Source organism: Dreissena polymorpha, chromosome 6 (genome assembly GCF_020536995.1).
Source record: "Dreissena polymorpha isolate Duluth1 chromosome 6, UMN_Dpol_1.0, whole genome shotgun sequence".
Lineage (NCBI taxonomy): Eukaryota > Metazoa > Mollusca > Bivalvia > Myida > Dreissenidae > Dreissena > Dreissena polymorpha.
Window position 1 is genome coordinate 18,042,744 of NC_068360.1, and position 18,606 is coordinate 18,061,349.

The following is an 18,606-nucleotide window of genomic DNA, read 5'->3' on the forward strand; positions in this document are numbered from 1 at the left end:
CGTTCTTACTATCATGATGGTACTGTACCCGGCAAGTTGAATTTGACCTTGAACTTTGAATGACCTTGCCTCTCGAGGTCAAATTTGGCTTAATTTGCCATAACTTCTTTATTTATGATCACATTTGATTCATACTTAGACAAAACAACACTTACCTGACATACCACAATGCACTCCACCCAAACCATCCCCTACGCTCCACCTCAGAATCCCCCCCCCCCCAAAAAAAAAATAAATCTTGTTTTTCTTATTTTTGAAAGATTATCTTTTAAATGACCACACACCCACATTATACCCCCCCGCTCTCCATGATGGCTTATGTTATACTGTCAAGCACTCAAATATTCGAGTGCGCTGTCCTCTGACAGCTCTTGTTATGCCCCCGGTATGATGCATTGGCCATAACTTTTGCAATATTGAAGATAGCAACTTGATATTTGGCATGCATGTGTATCTCATGGAGCTGCACATTTTGAGTGGTGAAAGGTCAAGGTCATCCTTCAAGGTCAAAGGTAAAAAAAACGAATCCAAGGGAAGTAATAAGCTTTAAAGGGAGGTAAGTAATGAACCTGCCAAATGATATATTTTTTTTTAAATAAATCAAAGCGGTGCAGGAGGGTGCATTGTGTTTCTGACAAACACACCTCTTGTTTTATGTTTAGTAATTGGTCCTGTCGGTCTGTGCGTCCATCCAAAACTTCGTCCAGAGCACAACTCCAAATCTATGTAATGGATTTACTTGAAACTTAGAATTTAAACAGATGGCAACTAGGAGAAGTGCAGTGACGAAGAACCATACTCTATCTACCTTAGTTTTTGAATTATATCCCCTTTTATATAATTTCATAGTAAATTTTTGTCCAGATCATAACTCTTAATCTACTGAAGGGATTTACTTGAAACTTAAAATATAAACAGATGGCAACTAGGAGAAGTGCAGTAACCAATAACCATAACTCTATCTACCTTAGTTTTTGAATTATCTCCCCTTTTATAAAATTTCATAATACATTTTTGTCCGGAGCATAACTCTAAATATACTGAAGGGATTTACTTGAAACTTTTAATGTAAGCAGATGGCCAGTAGGAGAAGTGCAGTGACTAAGAACCATAACTCTATCTACCTTAGTTTTTATGCTACCCGAAAAATTTGCGGGGAGCATATAGTTGCCAGTTTTTCCTTCCTTCTTCCTTACTTCCTTACTTCCGTCACACTTTTGTTACAGTTTCTCATAGCACCTTCAATACTTTACTGATCTCTTTGATATTTGGAATGTAGGTACCTTGCATGGACCTCTACCTTTTGATGAGGTTTGAGGCCACTGGGGTCAAGGTCACCGAGGCTAATAATAGATTTTTCCGTCACACTTTTGTGAAGCTTCTCATATCACCTTCAATACTTTACCGATCTCTTTCATATTTGGCATGTAGGTACCTTGCATGGACCTCTACCTTTTGATGAGGTTTGAGGTCACTGGGGTCAAGGTCACTGAGGCTTGTAATAGATTTTTCCGTCATGCTTTTGTTACAGTTTCTCATAGCGCCTTCAATACTTTACCGATCTCTTTCATATTTGGCATGTAGGTACCTTGCATGGACCTCTACTTTTTGATGAGGTCAATGGGGTCAAGGTCAAGGTCACAGAGGCTAATTATAGATATTCTGTCATGCTTTTGTTACTTTACCGATCTCTTTCATATTTGGCATGTAGGTACCGTACCTTCCATGGACCTCTACCTTTTGATTAGGTTTGAGGTTACTGGGCTCAAAGTCACCAAGGCTAAAAAAGATGTTCCGTCACGCTTTTCTTACAGTTTCTCATAGGGCCTTCAATACTTTACCGATATCTTACATATTTGCCATGTTATTGTAGGTACCTTGCATGGACCTCTACCTTTTGATGAGGTTTGAGGTCACGGGGCTCAATGTCACAGGCTATTAATATATTTTCTGTCACGCTTTTGTAACAGTTTCTCATAGCACCTTCAATACTTTACCGATCTCTTTCATATTTGGCATGTAGGTACCTTGCATGGGCCTCTACCTTTTGATGAGGTTTGAGGTCACTGGGGTCAAGGTCAAGGTCACGGAGGCTAATAAAAGATTTTTTAGGTGGTTATTAACACATAGATTGACAAAGCGCATTATCGGGGAGCATCCATCAGTTTCACTGATATTCTTGTATTTAATTATCTCCCTTTATTTAATTTCAAAGTAAATGTTTGTCCGGAGCATAACTCTAAATCTACTGAAGGGATTTACCTGAAACTTGAAATATAAACAGATGGCAAGTAGGAGAAGTGTAGTGACTTGGAAGCATAACTCTATCTACCTTAGTTTTTATGCGCCCTGAAATAAAATTTCGGCGGAGCATATAGTTGCCAGTTTGTCCTTCCTTTCTTCCTTACTTCTCTCCGTCACACCTTTGTTACAGTTTCTCATAGCGCCTTCAATATTTTACCGATCTCTTTCATATTTGGCATGTAGGTACCTTGCATGGACCTCTACCTTTTGATGAGGTTTGAGGTCACTGGGGTCAAGGTCACTGAGGCTAATAATAGACTTTTTCCGTCACTCTTTTGTTACAGTTTCTCATAGCACCTTCAATACTTAACCTATCTCTTTCATATTTGGCATGTAGGTACCTTGCATGGACCTCTACCTTGATGAGGTTTGAGGTCACTGGGGTCAAGGTCACTGAGGCTTATAATAGATTATTATTTTTTTGGTAACTAGGAGAAGTGCAGTGAACATGAACCATAACTCTTTCGGCCGTAGTTTTTTAATTATCTCCCAATATTATATTTTTTATTTTATTTCTTTTTATTGTCTTATGTATTTATAACTTAAAATTATATTTAATTCAATCTCATAGTAAATATTTTAGCTTTTCAATTTTAATATCTCCCTTTATCTAATTTTACAATAATATTTTAATTTGAACACTGAAGCATTCAATGTAAAATGAATAGATACGTTTAAGGAAAAATACAGTGATCAAGAACAGTAACTGTTTATAATCTTCTTTTTAATTACATCCCTTTCTTTCATTTTCATATATTTAATTCTCTACAGCATAACTCAAACACTATAATTAATTGATCCTTGAAATATAAATAGATGACACAGCTAGGTGCCATGTTGTCCAAATATTATTCTACTCTCTAAAACAAATGTTGTCATACATGCAAACACATTTCGGTGGGGATTTGGCACTACTGTGACAAGCTCTTGTTTTACATTAACTTCTTCATTTCTACACCGATTTACTTCCAATTGATACTGGACATCTCTTATGACAATACGATCAATCTCAACTATGCATGGCCCCATTACCAACCCTGGGGTGCCCCCTGGGTCAAACATGCGGCGTGGGGATATGCGTCGGCCTCTGCCGTGCCATTTCTAGTTCTTAATGGAAATAGTGGTACAGCAAATTTATTTGTAGAAAATGTTTTTTATTGAAATATGTTTCAATCCGTATCACAGACGTGATAATGGAGATAATGTTTAATTATGTTTCATGGAAAAATATTGTTTTCTTTACAATTATTAACAGGATAAATTTAATTTTAGTGTTTTTTTCCAGAGTTTTTTTATAAAGCACGCTGATATATTTTGTGAAATTAATTCTAAACCTAGTATGAAAATGGTTCTGGTATGTTGAAAAACATGGCTGACATATGGCAGGGAAGTCTTCCTTGTATGGCCGCATTGAAACCTTGAGAACATTTAAGAGGTCTTATTGATTGCTCAATCATAATTAATTTTACTCAGAATATTACTATTCTTCGAATGATTTCGATGCAATTAGAAAATTGTTCTGTTTCATTTTTGAAAAATAGCCTTTTATAGGTGACTGACTGGTTTTCTTATATGTGTCTACAATGAGGAATTGTCTGCTTGTAACAGTTGACGCAAATTTGACCTCTGACTCACTTGTAAAGAATATCAAGATTCTATGATAATAAACTGATGTTCTTTGTCATTATAACCTTCTAGACAAAAAATATGAGGTTTGATGAGTTAACTTTGACGTCTGTGTGTGTGTCTTAATAAAAATTTCTTGACAAGAGTTCTCTTACACTTCTAAACGTACTAAAATGCTTGCCTCTTTTCAACTTAGAATGTTTGAACTACAAATATCCCTTCCCTTATTATGCCCCCCTTCGAAGAAGAGGGGTTATATAGTTTTGCACATGTCGGTCCGTCCGTTCGTCCGTTCACCGAATGGTTTCCGGATGATAACTCAAGAACGCTTACGCCTAGTATCATGAAACTTCATAGGTACATTGATCATGACTCGCAGATGACCCCTATTGATTTTCAGGTCACTAGGTCAAAGGTCAAGGTCACGGTGACTCGAACCAGTAAAATGGTTTCCAGATGATAACTCAAGAACACTTACGCCTAGGATCATGAAACTTCATAGGTACATTGATCATGACTCACAGATGATCACTATAGATTTTCAGGTCACTAGGTCAAAGGTCAAGGTCACTGTTACTCGACACAGAAAAATGGTTTCCGGATGATAACTCAAGAACGCTTACGCTTTGAATCATGAAACTTCATAGGTACATTGATCATGACTCGCAGATGACCCCTATTGATTTTCAGGTCAAAGGTAAAGGTCACGGTGACTCGAACCAGTGAAATGGTTTCCGGATGATAACTCAAGAACGCTTACGCCTAGGATCATGAAACTTCATAGGTACATTGATCATGACTCGCAGATGACCCATATTGATTTTCAGGTCACTAGGTCAAAGGTCAAGGTCATGGTGACTCGAACCAGTAAAATTGTTTCCGGATGATAACTCAAGAACGCTTACGCCTTAGATCATGAAACTGCATAGGTACTTTGATCATGACTCGTAGATGACCCCTGTTGATTTTCAGGTCACTAGGTCAAAGGTCAAGGTCATGGTGACTCGAACCAGTAAAATGGTTTCCGGATGATAACTCAAGAACGCTTATGCCTAGGATCAGGAAACTTTATAGGTACATTGATCATGACTCGCAGATGACCCCTATTAATTTTCAAGTCACTAGGTCAAAGGTCAAGGTCATGGTGACTTGACACAGTAAAATGGTTTTCGGATTATAACTCAAAAAAGCGTACGTCTAGGATCATGAAACTTTATAGGTACATTGATCATGACTCGCAGATTACCCCTATTGATTTCCAGGTCACTAGGTCAAAGGTCAAAGTCACAGTGACAAAAAACGTATTCACACAATGGCTGCCACTACAACTGACAGCCCATATGGGGTGCATGCATGTTTTACAAACAGCCCTTGTCATTATAATTATCATCAGCAGAAGAATCGTCGACACATACTATTTAAATTGCTTAATTTATTCGCACTTTTTGTTCAAATTAAGCCAAACAACAAGAACACGTTTGTCTTATCCAGAGTTGACATCACAAGCACCCGCATGTATTGACGAGAGACGTTTTCATCAAATGTCTACCTATGTGTTGATCGAGTGACGTGGACATATCAAGCTTACCCCTGTGTGGATCAAGAAATGTTGACAAATGAAAATTACTGTGTTGATTGAGAGATGATGTCAAATGCAAATCCCTGTGTTGATCAAGAGATGTTGACACAAGCAAATTCCAGTGTTGATCGAGAGATGTTGACAAATGGTAACCCCTGTGACAATCAAGAGATATTGGTATCACTTGGCAGCTACTGTAATGGTACAGACATGTTTACATCATATGACAGTTTTTATAGCGAAGATGAGGGGAAGTTCTGGTGCAACACCTCCGGGCATGGTCTGGCGGACCTGGGTAGCCTGTCACAGAATATTTCGGAGCACATTGTTGATTCCATGGCGAACTCAAATGACTCCCATGTCAGCCACACTTCTCATACAGGCCTTTTGATTGAACAGAAACCTGTAATAGATGACGGTGTCAAAATAGAAATTGGGGACACACGCCTAGGTATGTTGAACCTATGTTCGCATATTGTTTGCACAAACAACAACTGCAGGCTGTCAACTGATTCTTATGAGCCGTTTTTAGCTCGGCTGTTTTCGGAGTAAACCGGAGGTATTGTCAAAGCCAGCTCGCCCGCCGTCCGCGTCGTGCTAAACCTTAACATTGGCTCCAAAATCAAAGTGCTTCCACCTACAACTTTAAAACTTAATATGTACAGTGTAACTGCACCTTGATGAGTTCTACACGCCACACCCGTTTTTGGGTCACTAGGTCAAAGGTCAAGGTCACTGTGACCTTTAATATAAAACTTTAACATAGGCTCTAAAATTAAAGTGCTTCCACCTACAACTTTGAAACTTCATATGTAGATGCACCTTGATGAGTTCTACACGCCACACCCATTTTGGGGTCACTAGGTCAAAGGTCAAGGTCACTGTGACCTCAAATATAAAACTTAAACATAGGCTTCCTTTTCTTCTCACTAAATTTTATTTATTAAAAAATGCACCCACAGCCGAGCATTGGCACCCGCTAGGCGGTGCTCTTGTTCTATTTTTAGCTCACCTGAGAACAACGTGCTCATGGTGAGCTTTTGTGATCGCTTTTTGTCCGTAGTCTGTTGTGCGTTGTGCGGCGTCAACATCTGCTTTGTAAACTCTCCACATTTGTTGTCCTATCTTTATGAAATTAGGTCAGAAGATTGGTCTCAATGATATCTTGAATGAGTTCGAAAATGGTTACGTTTGCTTGAAAAACATGGCTGCCAAGGGGCGGGGCATTTTTCCGTATATGGCTATAGTAAAATCTTGTTAACACTCTAGAGGCCACATTTATTGTCTGATCTACATGAAACTTAGTCACAAGATTCAGCCCAATAATATCTTGGATGATTTTGAAAATGATGTCGGTTGGTTGAAAAACATCGCCACCAGGGGGCAGGGCATTTTTCCTTATATGGCTATAGTAAAACCTTGTTAACACTCTAGAGGCCACAATTATTTTCCGATCTTCATGAAACTTGCTGAGAAGATTTGTCCCAATGAAATCTTGGATAAGTTAAAAAATTGGTAACATTTGCTTGATTGAAAAACATGGCTGCCAATGGGTTGGGCATTTTTCCTTATATGGCTATAAATGGCTATAGTAAAATCTTGCTGACACTCTAGAGGCCACATTATTGTCAAATCTTCATGAAACTAGGTTAGAAGATTCTCCTAATAATATCTTGGACAAGTTCGAAAATGATGCAGGTTGGTTGAAAAACATGGCCGCCAGGGGGTGGGGCATTTTTCCTTATATGGCTTTAGTAAAACCTTGTTAACACTCTAGAGGCCATATTTATTGTCCAATCTTGATGAAATATGGTCAGAAGATTTGTCTTAATGATATCTTGGATGAGTTTCAAAATTGGTATGTTTTCTTGAAAAACATGGCCGCCAAGGGTCGGAGCATTTTTCCTTATATCCTTATATCCTAATAATATCTTGGACGAGTTCAAAAATGATGCCGGTTGGTTGAAAAACATGGCCACCCCGGGGGCGGGGCTATTTTCCTTATATGGCTATAGTAAAACCTTGTTAACACACTTAAGGTCTTATTTATTTTCCGATCATCATAAAACTTGGTCAGAAGATTTGTCCCAATTATATCTTGGTGAGTTTGAAAATGGTTTTGGTTGCTTTAAAAACATGGCCACTAGGAGCGGTGCATTTTTCCTTATATGGCTAAGTATGGCTATAGTAAAACCTTGTTAACACTCTAGAGGCCACATTTATTGTCCAATCTTCATGAAATTTGGTCAGAAGATTGGTCTCAATGATATCTTGGATGAGTTTGAAAATAATTTTGTTTGCTTGAAAAAAATGGCTTCCAAGGGGCGGGGCATTTTTCCTTATAATTTATGGCTATTGTAAAATCTTGTTAACACTCTAGAGGCCACATTTACAGTCTGATCTTCATGAAACTTGGTCAGAAGATTCATCCCGATAATATCTTGGACGAGTTCAAAAATGATGCCGGTTGGTTGAAAAACATGGCTGCCAGGGGGCGGGGTATTTTTCCTTATATGGCTATAGTTAAACCTTGTTAACACTCTAGAGGCCACATTTATTTTCCGATCTTCATGAAACTTGGTCAGAAGATTTGTCCCAATAATATCTTGTTATCTCAGGTGAGCGACTTTGGGCCTTTCATGCCCTCTTGTTTAAAGTTTGTCTAAATTATTGGTACTTGTCTAATGTATTAAGTGAAAATATTCCAATTTAGTATCACAATGTTTTATGGAAGTTTTTAGCTCACCTGATTGCCTAGGTGAGCTTTTTTGACCGTTCTTTGTCCGTCGTCTGACCGTCCGTCAGTCCGTCCACATTTGTTTGTAAACACTTTAGAGGCCATATTTATTGTCCGATCTTCATGAAACTTGGTCAGAAGCTTCGTCGCAATGAAATCTCGGTCGAGTTTGAAACTGGGTTGTGCCGGGTCAAAAACAAGGTCATTAGGTCAAAAAAAAGAAAAAACTTGTAAACACTGTATAAGTCACATTTTATGCCCAATCTTCATGTAACTTTGTCAAAATGTTTGTCTTAATGATATGTTGGTTGAGTTTAAAAGTGGTTCCGGTCCATTGAAAAACATGGCCGCCAGTGGGCGGGGCAGTTTTCCTTATTTGGCTATAGAGAAACCTTATAAACACTCTAAAGTCACAATTTTTGCCCAATCATCATGAAAATTGGTCAAAACATTAGTTTTATTGATTTCTCGGATGAGTTTGAAAATGGTCCAGATCGGTGAAAAAACATGGCCGCCAGTGCGTGGAGCATTTTTCTCTATATGTATATAGTGAAAACATGTAAACACTCTAGAAGTCACATTTTTGGCCCAATTTTATGAAATTTGGTCAGAACATTTGTTTCCTTGACATGAGAGTTGAGTTCGAAAATGGTTCAGGTCCGTTGAAAAACATGGTTGCCAGGGGGACGGGCAGTTTTCCTTATATGTATATAGTAAAAAGACTGACCAACTAATTGTTTTTAATGAAAATTCAATACTGCTCCAGCAGCTGGAGTTTCACTTCTTTATATTGTAAACAATCATGAATTTAAGTCATGTAACATGCGAGACAACTCTTATAAATATTGCATTTAAGTTTACAGTAGTTACTCCCCTTGGACTTTTAATGTTTTCATAATAATACAGTGTAATACATTTCTTTTCCGATCTTCATGAAACTTTGTCAGAAGCTGTGTTCCAATGACATCTCATTGAAGTTCGAAACTGGGTCATGCCGGGTCAAAAACTAGGTCAAAAAAAAGAAAAAACTTGTTAAAACTGTAGAAGTCACATTTCATGTCCAATCTTCATGTAACTTTGTGATATCTTGGACGAGTTCGAAAATGGTCCAGATCGGTGAAAAAACATGGCTGCCAGTGGGTTGGAAATTTGTCTCTATATGTATATAGTGAAAAGATGTGAACACTCTAGAAGTCACATTTTTTGCCAAATTTTCATGAAAGTTGAGTTCGAAAATGGTTCCGGTCAGTTGAATAACATGGCTGCCGGGGGTGGTGGAGTTTTCTCATTTTTATGCCCCCCTTCGAAGAAGAGGGGGTATATTGCTTTGCTCATGTCGGTCGGTCGGTCGGTAGGTCGGTCGGTCGGTATGTCGGTCCGTCCACCAGGTGGTTGTCGGATGATAACTCAAGAACGCATACGCCTAGGATCATGAAACTTCATAGGTAGATTGATCATGACTCGCAGATGACCCCTATTGAATTTGAGGTCACTAGGTAAAAGGTCAAGGTCACGGTGATTCGAAATAGTAAAATGGTTTCCGGATGGTAACTCAAGAACGCATTCGCCTAGGATCATGAAACTTCATGTGTAGATTGATCATGACTCGCAGATGATCCCTTTTGATTTTCAGGTCACTAGGTCAAGGTCACGGTGACCCGAAATAGTAAAATGGTTTCCGGATGATAACTCAAGAATGCATATGCTTAGGATCATGAAGCTTTATGGGTAGATTGATCATGACTTGCAGATGACCCCTATTGATTTTCAGGTCACTAGGTCAAAGGTCAAGGTCACGGTGACCCAAATATAGTAAAATGGTTTCCGGATTATAACTCAAGAACGCATACGCTTAGGATCATGAAACTTCATGGGTAGATTGATCATGACTGGCAGATGACCCCTATTGATTTTCAGGTCACTGGGTTAAAGGTCAAGGTCACGATTGATCATGACTTGCAGATGACCCCTATTGATTTTCAGGTCACTTTGTCAAAGGTCAACGTCCGCCCCCACCCCCCCTCACCCCATCACATTTTTTTAAACATCTTATTAAATTAATTACTTCACCCCGAATTATACCCCCTCTCACCCTTATCCTCCCACGCCCCAACCCCCCCCCCCCCCCCCCCCCCCAATTTTTTTTTTGTTTTATCAAGAGGGCATATTTGGTATTGCTGTTTGGAATAAATTACAATAACATGTAGCAATATGCATCACACCACTTTGTTTTCTCAATCACATTGCAGTGTAAAAAGATGTAGCATTCCAAAAAAAAGAACATTTTTCCAAACCTAATTGTTTTTTCTTTCATATTCTTGTTCTTTTGTGTCTTTCTTATCCAAATTTTGTTTCTCCTAATTTTTTCGTATGTACAATTATTTTACTATCCAAAATGTCCAACAATCGTACCAAAGTCAAAATCTGTTTAAGACTACTTATAAAACAATTCAAATAAATATGTGGGACTTCGTTCATAAATTTTTTGTACATAAAGGAAGTGGAATGCATCTAATTAAATACAGCTATTGTGTTTATGCCAATATACATGTAATTTTCTAATGCACTGGAGAGCCTGTTGTTTGATCTTTAGATGAGCCAAATGTACCAACTGTGTTTTGTTGTATCAAATGAACAGTTCAATGAAACTGTTTCCATGGCAACTTTGATTTCAGTACAATGTACTGCTTTACCAGTCAATATTTTTAACTTTTGAGCTTAGTGTCTCATTTGTACATGCATTACTGTATTAACTCCAAATCAACTAGTACAAGTGGTAGGCCAGTATTACATGGACTGGTGTTCACTGTTTACACAGTTTCACAACCCCATCTGATACTGGTCAGTATCTTGGCAAGTGGCCAAAGTTGGGAGCGGAATTAATGGTCTATTACATAACTGACTTCTGTGTGTGGTAAACACATGATACTGGTCATGTGGTCAAGTTGCACTTGTATACATTTGCCCAATACACAACACTAGCCTTGGCTATTTTTAATCAGATTGCATTGCTATCTATGGTGGTCATTGACTAGGGGAGTTAACTGCTATAAATAACATGTTTCATTACCATTAATAAATAAAACATTACAAATTGTGTGCACGTTTCACATATTGTCAAATAAGTCAAAATGTGTGAAAGGAATCCAAAAAATCAAAGACTCAATCATATAATGGATATAACTGATTAGTATAGGTCCTGATTGGTTTTTGCACTATTAATTGGATACATTTCACAGGTCATTGACATCCAGTGACAAAAAACATATTCACACAATGGCTGTCACTACAACGGAGAGCCCATATGGGGGGCATGCATGTTTTACAAACAGGCCTTGTTATACATAGTAAACAAAGCTTGTGAACACTCTAGACGTCACATTTTTTGCCCAATCAATCATCATGAAACTTGGTGAAAAGATTTGTTTTATATATATCTCAGATGAGTTCGCAAATGTTTCCGATCGGTCAAAAAACATGGCTGCCAGGGGGGTGGGGCAGTTTTCCTTATGTGACTAGAGAGAAACCTTGTGATCGAACACTATAGAATTCACATTATTTGCTTAATCATCGTGAAACTTAGTCAATACATTGGTTTTATTGATTTCTGTGACAAGTTGGAAAATGGCTCAGATCGGTGAAACACACTTTTTAGCTCACCTGATTGCTCAGGTGAGGTTTAAGGATTGGTCTTTGTCCGCCGTCTGCCCGTCCACATTTGGTTTGTAAACACTCTAGCATTCACATTTCTCAAGCATTATTGATCAAAGTTGCTGAAAGATCTCAATCAAGTTTGATAATGAGCAAAATCACATTATTAATGCAATAATTATTGCCCTTAGATTGTCCAAACTTTCATTATATTATTAAAAATCCTTGTAAACACTCTAGAGGTCACAATTTTGTTTCAGGTTTTATGAATCTTGGTCATAATATTTATTTTTGTAAGCAAAGTTTGATGTTTGGTAAGTGGGGTCAACTCAAAATATAGGTCACCAGGTCAAATCTTGCAAAAACAAAAACACTCCATACGCCAGAGTTTTGGTTCAATAATGATGAAACTTGACCAGGATGTTTGTCTGGACAATATCTAGGTAAAGTTTGACATTTGGTAAAGATTGAATGAACTGACTCCTCTCAGGTGAGCGAAAGAGGGCCTCTTGGCCCTCTTATTTCATATTTTAACAAGAATTATTATGTCTACCAATGTTTTTAAACGAGTATGATAATTCAAAGTTGTGAGTCAATCAATTTAGGGTTTCCTTAGGAATGTACTGGTTGAGAAATGAAAACGACTTCCATTTTTGGCAAAACTGTCTGCCTCAGCAGTATGCTATGAAAATATACAAACTATTTGTACATGTTACTATTACCTTTTCTTTAATTGCAATATTTAATAAAAAGGATTGTTTACTCAGATTAATATTTTACCTTCATAGAGATTACATTCGGTTAATTATATGTTTGTTGTTTTAAGGGGCTCTAGACATCTACCAGACTGCTGGGAGTCGATATACATGCTCCGTATGCGGAGAAGTGTTCTTAGAGATGCAGGAGTTCAAAAGACACCAACATGTCCACAGTGGAGTCGGCACAAGTTCTACTAATGAAAGCTCTCCACAAGTCAAACTGGATATTATGAAATGTGATTTTAACATGAACACAAGTGAATTGAATTCAAAGTTTATTGTGTCAAGCAACCTGACTGATTCTATAAGGATTCACAAAAGCAATGCACGGCATCACATGGGAGAGCGGCCACACAGTTACACTGTTTGTGGAAAGGGATTTGTCTCCAGTTCTATACTCACAAGGCTATTGATGGTTAAAACAGGAGAGCGGTCACATAGTTGCAGTGTGTGTGGAATGGAATTTGGCGACAGTGGTACCCTCTTAAAGCATATGAGGATTCACACAGGAGAACAACCACACACTTGCAGCATGTGTGGAAAGTACTTTGCCACCAAATGGCAACTCACCTTGCATATGGAGATTCACACGGGAGAGCGGTCACACAGTTGCAGTGTATGTGGAAAGGGATTTGTTTCCAGAACTCAACTCACTGAGCATATGAGAATTCACACGGGAGAGCGGCCACACATTTGCAGTGTTTGTGGGAAGGGATTTGTCTCCAGTTCTAAACTCACGAGGCATATGAAGATTCATACAGGAGAGCGGTCACATAGTTGCAGTGTATGTGGAAAGGGATTTGTTTCCAGAACTCAACTCACTGAGCATATGAGAATTCACACAGGAGAGCGGCCACACATTTGCAGTGTATGTGGGAAGGGATTTGTCTCCAGTTCTAACCTCAATGACCATATGAGGATTCACACAGGAGAGCGGCCACACAGTTGCGGTATATGTGGAAAGGGATTCGTCTCCAGTTCTAAACTCACAAGGCATATGAGGATTCATTCGGGAGAGCGGCCGCATAGTTGCAGTGTGTGTGGAAAGAGATTTGTCGATAGTTCCTACCTCACTAATCATATGCAGATTCATACGGGGGTGCTGTCACATAGTTGCAGTGTTTGTGGAAAGGGATTTGTCTCCAGTTATAAACTCACAAGTCATATGATGATTCACACAGGTGAGTTGCTGCACATTTGCCATGCTTGTGGAAAGGGATTTGTCACCAGGTCTAACCTCAATGAGCATATGAGGATTCACTCGGAAGAGCGGCCACACAATTGCAGTGTTTGTGGGAAGGGATTTGTCTCCAGTTCTAAACTCTCGAGGCATATGAAGATTCATACAGGAGAGCGGTCACACAATTGCAGTGTTTGTGGGAAAGGATTTGTCTCCAGTTCTAAACTCAATGAGCATATGAGGATTCACACGGGAGAGCGGCCACACAGTTGCAGTGTTTGTGGGAAGGGATTTGTCACCAGTTCTAGCCTCACTAAGCACATCAGGATTCACACGGGAGAGCGGCCACACAATTGCAGTGTTTGTGGGAAGGGATTTGTCTCCAGTTCTCAGCTCACTGTGCACATCGCGAGGATTCACACGGGAGAGCGGCCACACAATTGCAGTGTTTGTGGGAAGGGATTTGTCTCCAGTTCTAAACTCGCGAGGCATATGAAGTATCATACAGAAGAGCGGTCACACATTTGCAGTGTTTGTGGGAAGGGATTTGTCTCCAATTCTAAACTCACGAGGCATATGAAGATTCATACAGGAGAGCGGTCACACAATTGCAGTGTTTGTGGGAAGGGATTTGTCACCAGTTCTGACCTCACAAAGCATATGAGGATTCACTCGGAATAACGGCCACACATTTGCAGCATGTGTGAAAATGACTTTTCTACTGCCAATGTTTCAATTGGCTTATTGGGATTAACTCCTGATAACGGCTACACATTTGCAGTTGTGTTGAAAAGACTTTGCTACTGCCAATGTTTCAATAGGCATTATAAGGATTTACTCTGGAGAGAAGCCACACAGTTGCAGCGTACGTGAAAAGGGATTTGTTTCCAGATCTCAACTCAATGAGCATAATTATGAGGATTCACACAGGAGAGGATCCACACATTTGCAGCTTGTGTTGAAAGGACAAAGTTACACTATTCTTAATTATTACATATTATTACATATTAATTAATTTAGTACCATACATTTAATGATTGTAATGTATATCAAAGGATTTGCACTGATCCATACACACAGTTGATTTGGCGGAGAATATCAATTCAACGAATTTGAATTTGCTTGTTTGAAAAGGATTCGACTGCAGCTCTCACCTCAGTATTCATATGGCGATTTACAGTAGAGAGCGGATGCACTTTTGCGGTGTTTGCGGAAAAGGGATTCGTCTCCTGCTCCCATCTCAGTCTTCATTTAAGGATGAACACGACTGCTTACTTCACTGGGTGCCATGAGTAATGCTTGCAGGCTTTTTCCGCCCTATGCCACGGGTCCGAAATTCCCCATTCCCAATGCAAATCTGGTTGGTGTTTTCCCAATTGAAAAAAAAATTCCCAATTCCAAAAAAATTTTTTTTTTGTTACCTTAAAACATATATGTTAACCTGATCCGGTGTAGAAAATAGAAAGTGTTGCAAAATTAAATTATCTGTTGCCTTGAATTTGTTTTAAAAACTTTAAAATGTGTTTATGATTCTCAAAATCCGGCGCTTCGCACGATTTTTTTCACCTCAAAAAAAGACAGGCCTTTTCCCCAAATTCAGATTAAAAAACCTGCACTTATCTCACATGTTCATAATACTTTGTAAAAATTTAATAAAAAGTTATCAAAATAGTCGTTATATACCAGTTAACGGCTTCTTTGAAATATAAGAAACACTATTTACATGCGATAATTTTTCCCAATTGAGCCAATTTTGTGAATAATTTTTTTCCCAAAATGGGGGTTTTCACGACGCGAAATTCCCAAAATTCCAGTGTGGCGTATTCCCAAAATGTAGCGGAAAAAGCCTGGCTTGTCATGCTTATGTCATTCATACTGACACGATTGAAAGTGCAAAAAACATACCCTTAGTCTGCAGCATTGTATAGCATGAACTACATAAATTGTGTGTCTTCTAACTTAACATTTTAATTGTTACGTAAAGCATGTCTTATGACACTTTATGACGCAGAACTTCAGTGCTTTCCACAGGATTTTTGTAAGGCGCCCCTGGGCTGATAGAAGTGGTTCGGGAGGGAATATCCAATTTTTTTTAAATTAACGTGTCAATTCACGTTCTGTGGTGAGTTATACCTCAAAGAAAAACAGCGTCAAAAAACGTCATTTGGCGTGCTATGACTCTTCAAGTAAATCCCCCAGTCATATAAAAATATGCTATAAAACTTTCCCGCCCAGATAGTAAAATCCGGACTGGAACAATTCCCCAATACATCCGTTTCAACCCGACTCTATTACTGTATACTTACTACTTTTCAAGTTTCTATTTATTATGCCCCCCTTCGAAGAAGAGGGGGTATATTGCTTTGCACATGTCGGTCGGTCTGTCGGTCCGTCCACCAGGTGGTTTCCGGATGATAACTCAAGAACGCTTGGGGCTAGGATCACGAAACTTCATAGGTACATTGATCATGACTGGCAGATGACCCCTATTGATTTTGAGGTCACTAGGTCAAGGTGACCCGAAATAGTAAAATGGTTTCCGTATGATAATTCAAGAACGCATACGCCTAGGATAATGAAACTTCATGGGTAGATTGATCATGACTTGCAGATGACCCCTATTGATTTTGAGGTCACTAGGTCAAAGGTCAAGGTCACGGTGACCCGAAATAGTAAAATGGTTTCCGGATGATAACTCAAGAACGCATACGCCTAGGATCATGAAACTTCATGGGTAGATTGATCATGACTCGCAGATGACCCCTATTGATTTTGAGGTCACTAGGTCAAAGGTCAAGGTCACGGTGACCCGAAATAGTAAAATGGTTTTCGGATGATAACTCAAGAACGCATACGCCTAGGATCATGAAACTTCATGGGTATATTGATCATGACTCGCAGATGACCTAATTGATTTTGAGGTCACAAGGTCAAAGGTCAAGGTCACGGTGACCCGAAATAGTAAAATGATTTTCGGATGATAACTCAACAACGCTTTTGCCTAGGATCATGACACTTCATAGGTACATTGATCGTGACTCGCAGATGACCCCTATTGATTTTCAGGTCACTACGTCAAAGGTCAAGGTCACAGTGACAAAAATCGTATTCACACAATGGCTGCCACTACAACGGACAGCCCATATGGGGGGCATGCATGTTTTACAAACAGCCCTTGTTACCTGATAATCCCGTTTATTCCGTTTTTAGCTCGACTATTATATATAAAATATATATAGTGGAGCTATCCTACTCACCCGGGCGTCGGCGTCTGCGTTAGCGTTAGCGTGCAAATGTTAAAGTTTTCGTACTACCCCTAATATTTTCTTTGTCCCTTGACCTATTGCTTTCATATTTTGCATACTTTTTTACCAAGGTCAAGGTCACGGTGACCCGAAATAGTAAAATGGTTTCCGGATGATAACTCAAGAACGCATACGCCTAGGATCATGAAACTTCATGGGTAGATTGATCATGACTCGCAGATGACCCCTATTGATTTTGAGGTCACTAGGTCAAAGGTCAAGGTCACGGTGACCCGAAATAGTAAAATGGTTTTCGGATGATAACTCAAGAACGCATACGCCTAGGATCATGAAACTTCATGGGTATATTGATCATGACTCGCAGATGACCTAATTGATTTTGAGGTCACAAGGTCAAAGGTCAAGGTCACGGTGACCCGAAATAGTAAAATGATTTTCGGATGATAACTCAACAACGCTTTTGCCTAGGATCATGACACTTCATAGGTACATTGATCGTGACTCGCAGATGACCCCTATTGATTTTCAGGTCACTACGTCAAAGGTCAAGGTCACAGTGACAAAAATCGTATTCACACAATGGCTGCCACTACAACGGACAGCCCATATGGGGGGCATGCATGTTTTACAAACAGCCCTTGTTACCTGATAATCCCGTTTATTCCGTTTTTAGCTCGACTATTATATATAAAATATATATAGTGGAGCTATCCTACTCACCCGGGCGTCGGCGTCTGCGTTAGCGTGCAAATGTTAAAGTTTTCGTACTACCCCAAATATTTTCTTTGTCCCTTGACCTATTGCTTTCATATTTTGCATACTTTTTTACCAACATGACCCCAACCAATAAACAAGAGCAGACAACTCTATCAAGCATTTTGTCATAATTATTGCCTCTTTTCCACTTAGAATATGCAGCAAATGTTTAAGTTTTTGTACTACCCCATTTATTTTCATTGTCCCTTGACATATTGCTTTCATAGTTTGCATACTTGTTTACCAACATCACCCCAACCTATAAACAAGAGCAGACAACTCTATCAAGCATTTTGTCATTATTATTGCCCCTTTTATACTTAGAATATGCATATTATTGATAAATCTATGTTAAAGTTTGCGTACTACTCCAAATATTTCCTATATGCTTCGACATATTGCTTTTATATGGTGCATACTTGTTTACAAACATGACCCCAACCTATAAACAAGAGCAGACCACTGTATCAAGCATTTTGACATAATTATGGCCCCTTTTACACTTAGATAATGGAACATTTTGCTTAAATTGCCATAACTTCTTTATTTATGATCACATTTTATTACATTGACAAAACAACACTTACCTGAATACCACAATGGATTCCACCCAAACAATGCCCCACGCCCCTACCCAGAATCCCTTCCCCCCCAACCTCCCCTCCACCCCCCCCCCAATTTTTATTTTTATTTTTTTAACATCTTATAAATTTCCACACCCCACATTATACCCCCCTCTCACCCCGACC

General features: G+C 39.0%; 3 protein-coding genes across 4 annotated transcripts in view; all 3 read left to right on the forward strand.

Annotated features, from left to right (window-relative positions):
- Positions 1–9,757, forward strand: part of LOC127834901 (uncharacterized) — a 173,385-nt gene extending 163,628 nt beyond the window's left edge. Inside the window, exon 3 of the transcript XR_008028274.1 lies at positions 9,743–9,757. The gene's annotated coding sequence lies outside the window, so the exon portion shown is untranslated. The remainder of the gene's footprint in view (positions 1–9,742) is intronic.
- The window catches only part of LOC127834890 (zinc finger protein 585A-like), a 124,614-nt gene that overhangs the window by 9,270 nt on the left and 96,738 nt on the right, over positions 1–18,606 (forward strand). Inside the window, exon 2 of the mRNA XM_052361005.1 lies at positions 12,724–16,901. Within this exon, the coding sequence (XP_052216965.1) occupies positions 12,795–14,516 (1,722 nt within the window). The 5' untranslated portion in view covers positions 12,724–12,794 and the 3' untranslated portion in view covers positions 14,517–16,901. The remainder of the gene's footprint in view (positions 1–12,723; positions 16,902–18,606) is intronic.
- The window catches only part of LOC127834900 (uncharacterized), a 50,148-nt gene continuing 37,378 nt past the window's right edge, over positions 5,837–18,606 (forward strand). For both annotated transcript variants that reach the window (XR_008028273.1, XM_052361026.1), the window contains exon 1: positions 5,837–5,960. The gene's annotated coding sequence lies outside the window, so the exon portion shown is untranslated. The remainder of the gene's footprint in view (positions 5,961–18,606) is intronic.